We start from the raw sequence: 15,183 nt of genomic DNA, 5'->3' as shown, positions 1-15,183 counted from the left end.
CTAGGTTAATTCTTTTTGATCTCACCTTTTCTCTAGTTCCTGGTCCCCTTTTCCTATTGGCCTCAGTTGCTTTAAGGTATCTGCTTTAGTTTCTCTGCGTTGAGGGCAACAAATGCTAGCTAGTTTTTTAGGTGTCTTACCTATCCTCACTCCTCCCTTGTGTGCTCTCGCTTTTATAATTTTAACTTTTAAGTTTTGATATTGCAACCATCTGAACCTAACTTTCATCTCAGGCATGAAATAAGTGCCCTGATTTTTTTTTTTTCAGAATGAGTAGCCAACTGGTCTGATAGTCTTTATCAAAAGTCTACCATTTCCCCACTAAAGATATATTAGGGTAAAAAGAAAAGTATCCTATAAAACTCTGTGCAGGGTATAATGTTATTATTTATTGAAAAAAAAGAGAGACTGCAAAAGAAATAATTACATCTCCAAAGATAAACAGTGTCTAAACTGTACTGGAATCAGAGCCTCATTGGAAAAAACTGCCTAGCTCCCCAGGCCCTTATTTTTATTTTTTTTTTCAAGTTTAAGTTTTCATTTCTGTGTTAAAGAGAGAACTCTTGGAGGTCAAACAAGGAAAATATACCAAACTCAGATCACAACTGAGCCATGACTTAGAAACCAAGCACTATAATCCACAACTTTTTTTGGGGGGAGGGGTGTTTATTTCCAGCAGCTATCATACCTCTCTAATAAGATTTTTTTTAAAGTCTCAAATTCCAAAAATATAATAATCCAGTCTCTAGAATGGGATGGAACACTACGACCAACAGAAGATACACAGATTTGTCATGTTAACTAAGTAAATGGTTTTGCTAAAAGCTGCCGACATTTCTGTCAGTAATAGCCATAGGGAGGCTGGCTGTTGTAACCATATTGTCCGTATTCTTGTGGATAATAAGGTTCTTATCTCTGCTGTGGGTAACTGTCACCCCAGGGTCGTCTGTGTCACTGGTTTGATTGATTGTCACTTGGCTCTCCCTAGCTCTAAACTGTAATCTTCCTCCCAGCTCTGCCTTCTATTCCTCCGTAACTGAAGGGGATTCAAGAGGGTGTTTCAGGTATTCCTGGTGCTGTCATCTTCTGTGAACTTCCTTGCGAACACCTCTTCAAAATTGGGAACCGCTTTAGAAGTGTCAGTCATCCAAGCTCGGGCCGAACCCCGCCGGCCAGACTCAGGAGAAGCGGCCTCTGGCCCCAGCACTCGGGAAAGGTCCCAGGCCTTTAAATGTCCTCATTTCCATACGGAAATCAGACACCTCTGCCTGAGATGGGGATGCAGGAGTGAAGGGCACAGTAATCATCTTTTAGGGGCGCACATTGCATGATGCCCCGTACATGAAGTGCCCAGAGTGGGTGACTCACAGGGGCAGACCTGGCACGGGCACGGGCTGTGGCAGGGTGTCAAAGGCGTGACTTGGGTTGGTCAGGGCATGGCTAGACGTGGGGTCACAGCCAGCAAGGAGCACCACCGTCTGTCATTCGTGGTGTGTCTGGACAAGGCGCATGGCCAGGCAGGGGGCTGGCCGGGCGGGGCCGGGAAGGGGCGTGGCCTGTCATCAGGGTACCTGACAGGCAGGGGGCGTGGCCAGGAAGAGGGCAGGGGTGGGGCCTGGTAGAGGACGGGGGGCGTGGCCAGGCATGAGGCAGGCCCGGAAGTGGGTAGAGGGCTGACCTGGAAGAGAGCAGGCTGCGGAGACTGGGGACCCGCTTCGGGCATCGGGGCGTGGCCAGGTGGGTCGGGGGCGTGGCCTCCCTTGAGCGCACGAGGACGTCGTCCCCGCCTCCCGCGGGCGGTGCGCGCGCCGCGGGTGGGCCGCGGGGGGGGGGGGGGGGTGGGGTGGGGTGGGGTGGGGGGGGCGGGCGGTTGGCTGGGGGCGGGGCCACGGCGGCAGGTAACGGAGGGGCGTGGCCGAAAGGGGTGGGGTTACCGTTGCGGGGCGGGGCGGCGCAGGCGCGTTGCGCCGGCGGCGCTCAGCGGTTTCCCTCCCCCAACGGTGTGTCCGCGGTGGCTGGCTCTGTGTCCCGCTCGGGCCGCGACCCCGCCTCGCCGCCCGTCCGCGTCCGCGTCGCCGCCCCCGCGCCCGCGCCCCGCCGTTGGGCCGCGCCGCGCCGGCATGTCGGGCCCCGGGCCGCGGGAGCCGCCTCCTGAGGCGGGCGCGGCGGGCGGCGAGGCGGGCCCCGAGGGCGCGGGCGGCGGGGACGCGGCGCTGGGCGAGCCGGGGCTGAGCTTCACGACCACAGACCTGAGCCTGGTGGAGATGACGGAGGTGGAGTACACGCAGCTGCAGCACATCCTCTACTCGCACATGGAGGCGGCGGACGGCGAGCTCGAGGCGCGCCTCGGCTCTGCGCTGCTGGCCGGCCCGGGCGCGGGCGCGGGCGCGGCGGGCGCGCTGGCCCCGGCGCCGCCGGTGTACCCGGTGCTGTGCCCGCCGCTGGCGGCCGACGCGCCCTGCCTGGGCCACGTCGACTTCCAGGAGCTGCGCATGATGCTGCTGGGCGAGGCGGGCGCGGCCGAGAAGACCCCGGGCGGCGCGGACGGGGTGCGGGCGCGGGCCGACGGCGCGGCCAAGGAGGGCGCGGGCGCCGCGGGGACCGAGGGCGCGCCCGAGGCCCGGGCCAAGCCTGCGGTGCGCGTCCGCCTGGAGGACCGCTTCAACAGCATTCCCGCCGAGCCGCCGCCGGCGCCGCGCGGCCCCGAGCCCCCCGAGCCCGGCGTGGCGCTCAACAAGTGCGTGCGCGGGGGCCCGGGCCCGGGTGGGTGGCCGGCAGGGGAGGGAGGCGCGGGGCGAAGGCCCCTTGCCCGCCGTGCACACGCCAGGGCTTGGGCCCCGGACAGGTGCGCCCTGTCCACTAGCTGGGCCCCAGCGCCAGTGAGAGGAGGAGCTGGACCACGTGCATGCGGGGCCCCGGCTCTCGCTGCGTCCCTGACGCCCTGCTGAGCGCCCCGGGCGGACGCAGGCTGGGGCATGCTCAGGTGCAGACCTGCGAAGGGAAGGCCCGGGTCTCGGAGCCCCAAACCGAAGCTGCACCTGCAGTGGCCTCTGAGTGGGCGCTTGCTGACCGCCACGGTGGCGGTGGAGGGCGCTGATGCCTGGGGTTTCCATTCATCCCCAGACTGTAGCTGTCACCAGAGTCTGGAGGATGACACAAGTGATTGCTGACAGGGAGGCACTCCTCACTTCCTCCACCAGGAACTTTTCTCTCCCCGCAGCCTTGGTTGGGAGCCCGCTTTAGGGCTGCTGTGGACAGGGTGGGGCTTGTGTGCCAGTCTAATGTCACCCGTCAGAGGGTGGGTACAGTGTTTTGGGAATCCATCTGCCACCTGTTCCTCAGGTGGGTTTTTTTTTTTGTCTTGGCAGTTTGGTAACTCTGATTCGACATCCATCTGAATTAATGAATGTTCCTCTTCATCAGCAACAAAACAAATGTACGACGTTAGTGAAAAATAAAAGTGCTGCTGCCACGACTGCTTTGCAGTTCACCTACCCGCTGTTCACAAGCGCTTGCTCCACCGGGGGGAACTCCAGCCTTTCACAGACGCAGGTGAGTCTTGCTCTTCTGTAGCAAATGGACAGATTTTAATTTACTGGAGGTAGCTTCCAAGGACTTTTTTCCTTTCATGGAGCTTGGTAAGTTTTAAAAATTGGGAATATTTATGTTTGGTCTATTTAAAAACTCGTTGAAAGTTCCTCAAATAGCTTTGATGATTAATCAGTTAAGTGCATTGTATTTGTTCAGTAAAGAGCAGATTAAGGAGCTGGGTGGTACATGCCTGTAATCCCTGTAGCCTGTAATCCCAGTACTCAAGCTGAGGCAGGAGGATCATGAATTCAAGGCCAGCCTGGGCTACGCAGTGAGACCCTGTCTCAAAAAAAAAAAAAAAAAAAAAAATTGAACCACATAGTGATAAAACTCCTGTTGCTTCATTTTTTCCCAGAGTTCTGGTAATTCATGTTCTATACTGGAAGCCGCCAAGCACCAGGATATTGGACTGCCCAGGGCATTCTCTTTCTGTTATCAGCAAGAGATTGAGTCCACCAAACAGACCTTAGGTAGCAGAAACAAAGCTTTGCCCGAGCAGGTTTGGATTAAAGTGGGAGGTAAGTGATGAAGGCAGCAGCACTGGGCACACCTCTCACTGCCTTGCCGCAGGCAATTTGGTCCTTTTGAAGAGAAGTGGGAGGTGGTTTGTACACATATGAGATTCCACCCCTCCCCTCGTTATTTAAACATTCTTCTGAGTTTCAGACTTCATAATTCAGCTTAGTATGGCAGCATTGAGTTTGAGGGCTTTTTTTTTTTTTTAACAGCAAAATGACAGACATCTATCTATTTTCAGTGATCTTAGTACTGAAATCACTTTATAACTTATTTTTGTTTCATACTCTGGTTGAAGCAGGAGTGTGAAATCTGCTGAAAGCTTTAGGGGAGGTGCAGAGTAATGGAAGGTATTGCAGGTGGGCAGGGATTGGGGTGGAGCCAGAGGCCATGAGGTGATCAGAAAGTTTGGGAAGTAAAGAAGCTGCTGCAGACAAACTTTGCCAACCTTGAAAGTTAACTCTCACCCCTTCCTCTCTGAAAAAAGATTATTTTTCAAGTGACACAGTAACACTGCTACACTAAGCTTTTCAGAGCTGATGAGACAGGATGGGGATAGAGCGCTGCTGTCTCCAGTCAGCCTTTTTCCTTGTTAGGACATTTTATGTAAAAGTACCTGCTAATATTTGTGAGGGATAAAGATGAGCATTGTGCTATGTATTCAGGTTAAGGAGTAAAATACCAGAATTTTTGAATTCCTCTCCATGACGCCTTTAAAATGCTACCGCCATTCTGGAACTGGTGTTAAGGATCCCTGGCTTTGTGTGGCACATGGGAATTGTGCAGGACCACACCTGCTGTGTACAGTTCTTTGATGGGAATTTGACTAATATTTCTGTAGCGTGTGTGCACATATAGTAGAAAAGCTGTGATACTCTTACTGCTCTTTTTGTGGAGAGAATCACTTTGAGGTGCAGACATACTTAATCTAAAGCCATTTGGAGAAAATAATTCCATTTTGCATTTCAGAAAAAGAACATTTTCTTGATTTCTGTATTCATGGATAATAACACTTGTTGACTAGAGATGGTGCATTTGAGGAAGTTTTATCAGTTGCATGCCATTGGGAGGAGTATTTTAATTTGATCATAGATTCATGCTCAGTTTTACAGCGTGAAGCAGGCTTGGAACTCAGTGCCATCTGTGCCTAGAGTGCCTGCCATCACAGCTCCCTGCGGTCCATTTCTCTCCTGCATACCCAGTAATGTTTGTATCTTAGATTGAAAATGCAAAAAACTATATTCACCATTAACGGGGATAAGTTAATAAAATAAAAAAGTAAATTACCAATTTTTCCTTCTTTTGCAAAGAAGAAGCGCTATGTAAACAAGCAATAAATAAGAGGAATCGGAGTAGAATCCGTCAGTTGGACACAAGTGTGGAACGAAGAGCCCTTGGAGAGATTCAGAATGTGGGCGAAGGCTCCACAGCCACGCAGGGCACCTGGCAGTCCTCGGAGTCCTCACAGTCAAACTTGGGGGAGCAGACACAGAGCGGGTCCCAGGGAGGAAGGTCTCAGCGGAGGGAGAGGCATAACCGAATGGAAAGGGATAGAAGGTAATGCATGTGACTTACTGGCAGGTTGACTCGTACAGTTACTTTAGATGACAGGTTAATTGTGATATGCGGCACTTAGCCACATTATCTAGAAAGAGGTGGCAAGAGTAGCATTCACTTTGTTTTGCTGGGTGGGTCAGCAGTTCCGTGATCACTGAAAGGCTATAAGGCAAAATCACCAGAGGCCCCTGGGAAGAAGTGTGGGAACACCAGGCACATGCCTCAGAGGGTCCCTCCCAGCGGGAGCATAGGCTGCCCTGAGCCCCCAGTGCTGTGCTCTGACGGCTTGTGAATGCTGCAGTGTAGGAGTGCTCCTGAAACTGGTGATTTTGGAAACACGTGAGCACTCCCTACCCCATGTGCAGTCATAGTCGGTGCTCCCGAAAGACAGCAGGTGCTCAGTGTTACCATGCCCTTGGTGACCACCAGTCACTAGTCTCAGAGGGCCAGCCTTGGCAGCAGGGCCTCAGGCCATCAAGTTACTCTGCACAGGGGGCAGTGTAGCTTTGCATTGTGTTTGGCTCTTTTTAAGAATGCTGGGGAGGGCTGGTGGCATGCTCAAGTGGTAGAGTGTCTGCCTTGCAAGTGAGAGGCCCTGAGTTTTAACTCCAATACAGCAAAAAAAAAAAGTTGGGGAAAGAGGAGGTTAAAACTGTCCTTTAAATGGTCTTATCTGCTGATTTTATTTGTGCTTGTCTGTGTAGAATCAAAGGTGACTAATTTTTCTGTTTTACTTGCTTTCTACACAGTGTTTCTCTAATAGTAATCAATTTTGTCAGTTTGTTTTCTACTCAGGGAATAAATAGTACTGAGTGAGACAAATACTCAGTTTTGAAGTTCCAATATTGACTGTTATGCCAAGAGACTTTCTTAAAGCTAGATAACTTTCTTTTCTTTCTGTTTTTGTTGTTTTTGGAGACAAGGTCTCCCTATATAGCCCAGGCTGGCCTGGGATTCTCAGTCCTCCTGCCTCAGCCTCCTGAGTGCTGGATTATAGGTGTGTGGTACCATACCTGGCAAGATAACCTTTCTCTCTCTCTTTTTTAAAGTATATGTATGTGTTGCTGAAGTGAGCACAAGATACCTTTCTTATAATATGTGTAGACTTCCCTGAACTCACTGTGAATCGTAAAGGGTGTCCTACCTACTCTGACATTTCACTTAAAAGCATCTGTCAGATACCTACTCATGAATGGCCTCCCACTGCCCCTGACACCTTGAAAGTATGAATTCTCGCTCCACCTGCCTGGTTTGACTGACTCTTGTGTAGTTTGTCATCTGTAAAGCAGGACTGTTGTCTAATGCACAGATTTGAGGTCAGAACCAAGTGAGTGACTTGTAGAGGTTTTGGCCCTGAGCCTGGGACTCAGGAGCATGTAGTAAATGCCAGCTGGTGTTTCTTCTTTGCAAAGTCTCTGATCCCAGTTCTTGGAATACAGATATGCAGATGGCCATATTGTGTGTGCAAGAGCTCTGCGTCAGCACATTTAGGACTTTGCATAAAGGTTAAAAGCAGGGTCTAACAATTAGACTCAAGCTGTGATTTTAATTCTCTCTGGAGGATGTTTTAATGTGCTGGTGAGGAAAGCCCAGGGCTCATGCAACCCTCTACCACTGAGCTATAGCCCAGCCCTAATTCTCTAAGAAGGTGAGGTTCAGAATATAAGTAGAGTGGTGGTTGGGCCTTTTTTTTTTTTTTTTAGTACTGGGATTTGAACTCAGGGCCTACACCTTGAGCCACTCCACCAGCCCTTCTTTGTGACTGTTTTTTTCCGAGATAGGGTCTCTTGAACTGTTTGCCTGGGCTGACTTTGAATGTCAGTCCTCCTCATCTCTGCCTCCTAAGTAGTTAGGATTACAGGTGTGAGCCACTGGCACCCAGCTGGTTGGATCCTTTTTGAGTCTGCTGCCGGTACTGGGGGCAGCTCAGTGGTGGAGCACTTGCCTAGCATGTGCAAGGCCTTGGGTTCCATTCCAGCATCACATACACATTAAAAAAAGGAAGAGAGAATGATTTGCCCAGAAAAAGCGCATACAGAATTTTGATTCCAGTTTCAGGGGTTTGTAGCCATTCCTGGTCTAGAGACCACTGGCTCAACCAATGTTTCTGGGGTGGGGCACACTTCCCAAGCACTAGGGGTCAGCTCCATGAACGCTTGTTTTCTTTGAGTGAGAGTGAACTTCCCCTTGCTCTTTTCTTCACCAGCTGCCCTGTGTGATTACTCTGGGTTTTGACCGCAGGCGCAGAATTCGCATTTGCTGTGATGAGCTGAATCTTTTAGTTCCGTTCTGCAACGCGGAGACAGATAAGGCAACAACCCTTCAGTGGACCACGGCGTTCCTGAAGTATATTCAGGAAAGACATGGGGACTCTCTTAAAAAGGTTAGTGCTTAAGTAGGTCAGGTAGTCTTAGAATTGTATATGTTTTACTCATCAGTGCTCCCTTTTATTCTTTTTTCCCAAGTATAACTCAAACCACCCTTTATTTCTAACATCAAATACTAGGTCCAATATGAAGGAAGCTGTGCTCATTAATGATGTCACTGTCTTTTATTAAAGTCATAGTCACAGCCCAGACTTGCTTATGAAACTGCAGTACAAATGACTATCAAGTTTCAATTGTCAGATAACAAACTGAGCACCTGCTGTGTACAGTCTATTGTATTGGAATCTGAAGGATGTGTTGGACATGATTTTTGTGAATGAGATGAAAGCAAGAATAGGGAGAAAGATAAATAAGTAGTGTGGGCTTCAGGTGTGTTCAGAAGGCAAGCAGGTTACATTTCTGTGGGTTGCAGGGCCTTTGATGTCCCACACACTTCTGTTTCCTTCTGGCTGACCTGTTCTTGTCTGTCCAGATATGGGTCTTGATAACCAGATAGTCCACCTGGTTCTGCCAGAACCTGTGCCTGGTTTGAATGGGAATTTACTGGGCCCTGGGGTGCAAAGGAAGAAGGGTGGCAATTGCAGGTTGCTTCTGTGCTGTGCCTGGGGGACCTCAGGGCCACGTACTGGCCTCAGTTGTGGTGGTCTGTGACTCTTTGTTCCTCCAGGAGTGATTAGGCCCTAGTGAAGTAAGTAAGCCACCTACTGGGTCCTACTTTTATGTCTTGCCCAAGCTGTTGGGCAGTTGTGGCTGTAGAGCCCAGAGGAGTCTTCTGGAGAGTGGGCTCAGGTGGGTATAGCAAACTGGGACCTTTTGAAGGGTGCCTGTGAGACGCCCTCCCGAGGCCAGGTGCACTGTGCTGGGCTGCCTCCTCAGTGACCTTGCGGTCACAGTGTTTGTGTCCTTTTCCCTTTATATCTTGTGAGGGAAGATATAATTTCATGCCTTTGCTTTCGTTATACAGTTAACTGCATTTTAAAGCAGTGCTGTGTTGAATTTAATTGCATAATTTATGCTTATTATCATGTAGGGCTCTTGAACGTTCTTGTTAGTGATAGGCTTCTGTGTTTTAATAAAATAAAGCTTTGCTATTTGTTAAAAAGACAATGTTTGGTTTTGTATATACATTTGTAGTAAATTATTGACATAATTCAGTTAAATACAATGAAGGTGTTAATTTTGGAAATAAAATGTTTGTCAACTATATATTCAAAGATTAAATAGATTTAAAACTCATGGATATTACATTTCATATGTTTCTGATACTTCATGACATTGGACTTGTTTCTGGGTCAGGTTATCAGACCATCAAAAGAGGTGGAAGTAAAACTGTTAGAAATCTGGGGAACTGGAACGTCTCTGGTTTGAACACGTGTACCCGATTGTCTGCATAGTAATTTCCCCCTCTTATTTGGTGTGCACATTTTTTCTCCCTTTGTCTGCACTGGGCTTTGAATTCACAGCCTGTGCTTGCTAGGCCAGCCAATACTCTACCATTTTTGCTTCAGCTAATTTTGGATAGAGTCTCACATTCATGCCTGGGGCTGCACTGCGATCGTCCTGTTTATACTTCCTGTGTAGCTGGGAAGACAGGTGCACACTACCACACCTGGCTTATTTGTGGAGATGAGATCTCATTAACTTTTTTTGCTTGTTCTGGCCTCAAACCATTATACTCCTAATTTCTGCCTCCCATGTAGATGGGATTACAGGCTACCACATGTGGTCAGTTTTGTTCTCAGAGATGCAGTGACAGTTTTAAGCACCCTACTTGCTCAGAAGGGAACAGTCAACAAGTGGACAGTGAAACACACCATTTGTGTCCTACCCCAGGGTGGAAACACTGAAAAGGGCTTCTTTGGATTGGGTGGACACAGAAGGTGTTTGGGCTGAGCCCAAAGGCTGGAAGTCATCATTCCTGGCTTGGGTGGGAATGAGAGACTGGTAGGAGGTTGCAGCAGTAGCTCTGGGGAGAGACAGGCTCAGCCTAGGATGGCAGGGGGAAAAAGCATCAGGGCTTCAGCCAGGACTTGGCTTCAGCTAGGGGTACTCAGCATTCTGGGCTGGATATACTAGGTTTTCAGGGTCCACAGGACTTTGGGTGGAGGTTCCAGAAGAGTGCAGAGTGCAAATGAATGATTCACTTAGTGTCGTGTGTGTGAGTGCATGTGTGTGAGAGCGTGAGTGTGAGTGTGTGAGAGGTGTGCAAGCGTTGTGAGTACGTGTATGTGTGGTGTGTGAGTGTGTGTGGTGAATGTGTGAGTGTATGTGGTGTGAGTGTGTGTGTGAGTGACTGGGGATTGAACCCAGGCCTTGCACCCTACTAGCTAGGCAAGCCCTCCACCACTTGAGCCACACTAACTTTGCTCAAACTGACCTCAAACTTGAGATCCTCCTGCCTCTGCCTTCTGAGTAGCTGGGATTATAGATGTGTGCCTCCACACCCAGCTTCACTTGGTGTTCTGATGAGCATATGTGGTACAGGGAATTCTTGAATGCCCAAATGTCTCTGCAGTTAGTACATATTTATTGCAAACACACATTTCAGAGACAATTACAAACATGAACTTTTATCTCAAAATGTTTCTGCATGTACCTCCAAGAGACAGACTTCACCTGTGTGACCCCGGTGCCATCAGCAGCCCCACAAAGCTGGTGGCAGCAGTCTTACTGGCTCTAATTCCTAGTTCCTATTCACATTTTCCCAAAATGGTCTTAAATAACCTTTGTAGCTGTTTTTACTCCTTGATTCGGCATCTAGTCATGTATTGCACACTGCATTTGATCCAGGTGTTCATTCCTTAAGCCACAGCTATCCATCCCACTGACCGAGTGCATCGTGGCCTTGAGGTTTTGAAGCAATTAGGACAGTTGTCTATAGCTCGCTCCAGCTTCTAGACCTGGATTCCTTGTGAAAATTTTTAATTTATGGTGTAATTTCAGACTTAGACATCATGTGACTAGTACAAACAGCTCCAGGTGTACCCTCCCAGTTTGCTCAGAGTCTCTAGCTACTCTGTGTCGTGCATTTTTCTGTCTTTCCAGGCTTCCTGAAGGATTTTGTAGTGGTTCACAGATACCATGCTTATCATACCTAAATACTTCATTCAGTGTGTGCCTTTTGAAATAAGTACATTATCTTAAATAACCAGAACACAGTGGTCAAGGGCAGGACTGTAACACTGCTGTAATGTGGTTACCTGATCGGTGATGAACATTCAGAGTTTATTTCTTGTCCCAGTGATAGCTGTCTTCATGGCCTTTTTCCCAGTCAGGATCCAGTCCAGGAGCAGTAGTGACACTGAATTGTGGTGAAGGGCTGTTGTGGGTTTGTGACAGTGAACATCATTGAGGTTGCTGGGCCATCCTCTGCCTCCCTTTTCTCTGCAGCCTTCTCTCGCCCTCATTCCCCTGCACCAACCTGGGAACTCTGCTTTCCGCCCCCACCATCCCTGTGGCCACCTGCTTTCGACCCTCGTGGCAGGTCCTCCTGCTCTGCCCTTGCCTGCTTACTTCCAGCCCCTGTCCTGAGCCAGGAACTGCCCATTCCTTCTCTGTACTTTTCCTGCAAGCATGCTGCTATCCTTCTTGCTGTTCTGTGGGAACCCTGTGGGTCCCTTATAGGCACCCATCTAATTCTTTGCCCACCTTAGCTGCCAGCTCAAAAAGGCTGTCTGTACCCCTCTCTCTCCCTCATCTCAGATCTGCTTCCAGCAGCCTTTGGCTGCTGCCCCCTTCAGTGCCCCCACAAACACACTGTTCAACCAGAGGTGGGTCCAGAATACCCCCTTTGCTTTCTGCAAAGCACCCCTGGGTGTCTGCTCCCTCTCTCTGCCTGCCTTTTCTTCTTCCCACCTTTTCAGTAATGAGGTGCCCCTGGCTCCGTCCGTGGTCCTGGGGCTGAGTGGCCAAGGGAGCTGGAGTCTCCCCATCCGTGTGCAGCATGCATCGGCTCCCTCACTGCACACAACGTGCCTCCCAGGTCCAGAGCCCTCCTCCCTCCAGTCAGGACCCCAGCCTTTCACTCCCAGGGTAGGAAGGATGGGTTGCTGGCTTGGGGGATGGACATGGGATGGGGAGACCATCCTTACAGAGACCTGTACCCACTCCTGTTGAATACCATCTTCCCCTGCAGACTCCTAGGGCTCTCATCCAAGCCTGTGTGGGTTTGCATCTGCCACTGACAGCAGGCTGCCATTGACCTCACTGCTGGCCAGCACTGTCAGCTGAGTTCATTGGCACTTTGCGTCCTCCAAGGTGTCATCTGCCTCCATGGACAAACCTTCACATATAATATGGACGATGGAGTATCTAGCTCATTTAATTGCATTCTTTATGATCTTGCACAAGTAAAGCTCCTTCTGCAAGAGACCCAACTAGGTAAGTATTACTCATCCAGCAGATGGGGTTTAAGACACGATGGGGCCGTGGAGCACTGTGACATGCACCTGTGCATTGGGCAGCTGGATGCGCTGCACTTGTGGTGCCTACGTTGCTGCTGCTCCTGCTGTTGCCACTGCTGCTGCCGATGTGGAGCCCGTGTGGCAAATCAGAATTGCAGCTCCCCCCAAGTGGAGGAGCAGGCCTGCACTGGCACTGCATCTGCGCTGCTCGGGGTGCAGTGGCCAGCAGCGTGCTTCAGCTACTGATTCCGGGCCTTCCTGTGGCTGTTGGCTGCCAGCGTTCAGGGGTTGGGGGCCATTTGGTTTAATAACTACAGGTTTTGAAATGTCTTTGTAGAAGTAGGTTGGACATAGATGCAGGAGTGTGGAAGCCAGGAGGTGGCTCCCGTGGAAGCTGCTGGAATGCTTGCTTCACATGGGTTTATTCACTTTGCAGCATGCTCTGCAGGAGTGCCCCTCAGCTACCCAGCAAGCCCCTGTAGCTTGTGTGTGGCAGAACGGGCCGAAGCTGTGCTGTGTGACCTGTTCTAAAAATAAAGTACCTTGGAAAAACTGTGACTGTGCTGTGCTGTCTTTGTCCTGAGTCTGAGTCTGTCCCTGCCTTGCCCTCTGGCCATCCTGAGCCACCATGCACTGTTCTGCTTGTTTGCTGGGAGCCATGCTGTGGGCTTCCTGAAGAGCCATCTCTGGTCTTACTGATTTATGTATTGGCTTTGTGTGTGAGTGAGTGTGTGTAATCAGTGGTACTGGGTTTTGTTTTGTTTTGTTTTGTTTTTTTCTGTCATGATTTGCTTTTATCTTTTATCTTTATTACTTAGAAAAAGTTATGTCTAGGCTAGGTATGGTGACTCATGTTTGTAATCCCAGTTACCCAGGAGGCAGAGACAGGGAGTGAGGTAGAGTGGGAGGATTACAGTTCGACGCCAGCCTGGGGAAGAAAGTTTGTGGGAGTTCATCTCAACTAACAAGCCGGGCATGGTGGTTTGTGTCTGTAATCCCAGCTATTGGAGAGACATAGATAGGAGAATCACAGTATGAGGCCAGCCCTTGGCAATGGAAGTCCCTAACTGAAAAGTACCTAAAAGCAAAACGGACCGGGTGAGTGGCTCAAGTGGTAGAGCACCTGAGTTCAAAACCCAGTACTGCTGAGAACAAAACAAAACCCCCAAATTATATTTATGTGTGTATATGCATATATGTTTATATTATAAATACAAAATTTCCTTTGAGGGCCTTTTTTATTGTGGGGTGTTGAGTTGAAGTTTATTTTCAGTCTTGCTTCCTAATCAGTGCATTTAAGGCTAATAGCTTAATTAAGCTAATTTCTGTCTGAGTGCTACTTGGAAATTTCTCAGAGGTTGGGATACAATGTTTTCACTTGCTCTGAGCAATGTTTATTTGTTTACCTGTTCAGCATATGGATTTTCTGGGAATACGTTTTTAATTTTGCACATGTGTAGGGATTTCTGTCTTTCTGTCTTTTTTTCTCCCCTCCAGTGCTGAGCATCAGTCCCTGGGCCAGTGCTGTACCACTCAGCTCTGAGTGTGTCTCTTCTTAAAAACAGCTTCTTACCATTTCTCACATTTATTTATTACATTGTGATCAGTGAAGATGTTCTATATAAAAAGGCAATTTTAAAAGTATGTGGACTTCCATCTTCTGTCCTGACTTACGCAGTCTATTAGGAATTTTTTTTTTTTTTGGTGGTAGAGGTTTGAACTCAGGCTCACTCTTGCTAGTCAGGCACTCTACTACTTGAGCCACTCAGCCCAATATTTGAAAATAAAGTGCATTCCCTATTTAGAGAATTGTGCATGTTTATGCGGCTGAGGTTATTGGGATTAAACCACCCCATCTCTGATTTGTCGCCTGCTCTGAGACCAGTGTGGGCAGCACAAGTGCTCTTAGTCATGCCTTTGTTCCCGCCTGCCCTGGGCTATCTCCCTTTCTTCTAAAAAATTACACAGCTTTCGTCTCTTCTTGCATATTTTTAGTCATATAATTAGAACTTTATTTCTCTTTTTCCCCTCAGGAATAGTTTTTATTATTGAAATTATTGTCATAATTAAAATCTAATAGACTACTTACTTTGGTCAGATGCTATCTTGAGATGTTTGAATAAATCGCTAAAATTTTTTTTTCCAGTACTGGGGTTTGAACTCAGCACTTTGAGTTTGTGAGGCAGGTGCTCGACCACTTCAGCCGTGCTTCCAGCCCTTTTTGCTCTGGTTATCTTGGATATATTTTTGCTTTTTCCCAGACTGGCCTGGACTGTGTGCCTCCTATTTTATGCTTCTCACCATCACTGGGATAATAGGTGCATACCACCACCACAACTATTTAAAACAAAACCTGTTTCTCATGTTTTGCTGAAAACAGATGCTAACTGAGAGTATAATGTACAGATCAGAGAGGTAGGAGTGTATCACTCTTTTGCTGCCACCCCAGGTCCCCGTAAACTGGTCCCAGGGCTGCTGGAGTCTAGATTGGAACTGGAGCATAAACCACTTCTTCCCCTCGCTTCAGAGTGGACACAGGTGCCTGGACTAGCCTCATCGTTGTGTGAAAATCGTTAAGGAAATCTCTCAGGGCTCTTTCTTACATCTGAGAAATGGTTCTTCCTGACTTCTGTTTATTTATTTTACCTTCCCAAATACAGGCAAATATTTTATATTTATGCTGTAGGTCTCAGGATCTAGAAGGTTAACAAGATGTGGTTCATGGGAGG

The 15,183-nt window shown here is 48.8% G+C and overlaps 1 protein-coding gene and 1 pseudogene across 4 annotated transcripts in view; one reads left to right on the top strand and one right to left on the bottom strand.

The window, feature by feature from the left end:
* Positions 1-718: 718 nt before the first annotated feature.
* On the bottom strand, positions 719-1,147 carry LOC109692836 (RNA guanine-N7 methyltransferase-activating subunit-like protein; annotated as a pseudogene).
* A 495-nt stretch (positions 1,148-1,642) lies between these two features.
* Tcfl5 (transcription factor like 5) overlaps positions 1,643-15,183 on the top strand; it is a 19,795-nt gene continuing 6,254 nt past the window's right edge. Inside the window, exons 1-5 of one of the 4 annotated variants that reach the window (XM_074075096.1) lie at positions 1,643-1,737; positions 3,369-3,552; positions 3,947-4,109; positions 5,418-5,664; positions 7,906-8,047. In XM_074075096.1, the coding sequence (XP_073931197.1) occupies positions 3,403-3,552; positions 3,947-4,109; positions 5,418-5,664; positions 7,906-8,047 (702 nt within the window). In that variant the 5' untranslated portion in view covers positions 1,643-1,737; positions 3,369-3,402. Of the gene's footprint in view, positions 1,738-2,120; positions 2,738-3,368; positions 3,553-3,946; positions 4,110-5,417; positions 5,665-7,870; positions 8,048-15,183 lie in introns of those variants that run through there. The other 3 variants (XM_074075094.1, XM_020173729.2, XM_074075095.1) reach the window with 3 other exon arrangements.

This window comes from Castor canadensis, chromosome 5, assembly GCF_047511655.1.
Source record: "Castor canadensis chromosome 5, mCasCan1.hap1v2, whole genome shotgun sequence".
NCBI classification, from domain to species: domain Eukaryota; kingdom Metazoa; phylum Chordata; class Mammalia; order Rodentia; family Castoridae; genus Castor; species Castor canadensis.
The sequence above is the reverse complement of the archived record's forward strand: the minus strand, read 5'-3'. Positions and strand labels throughout refer to the sequence as shown.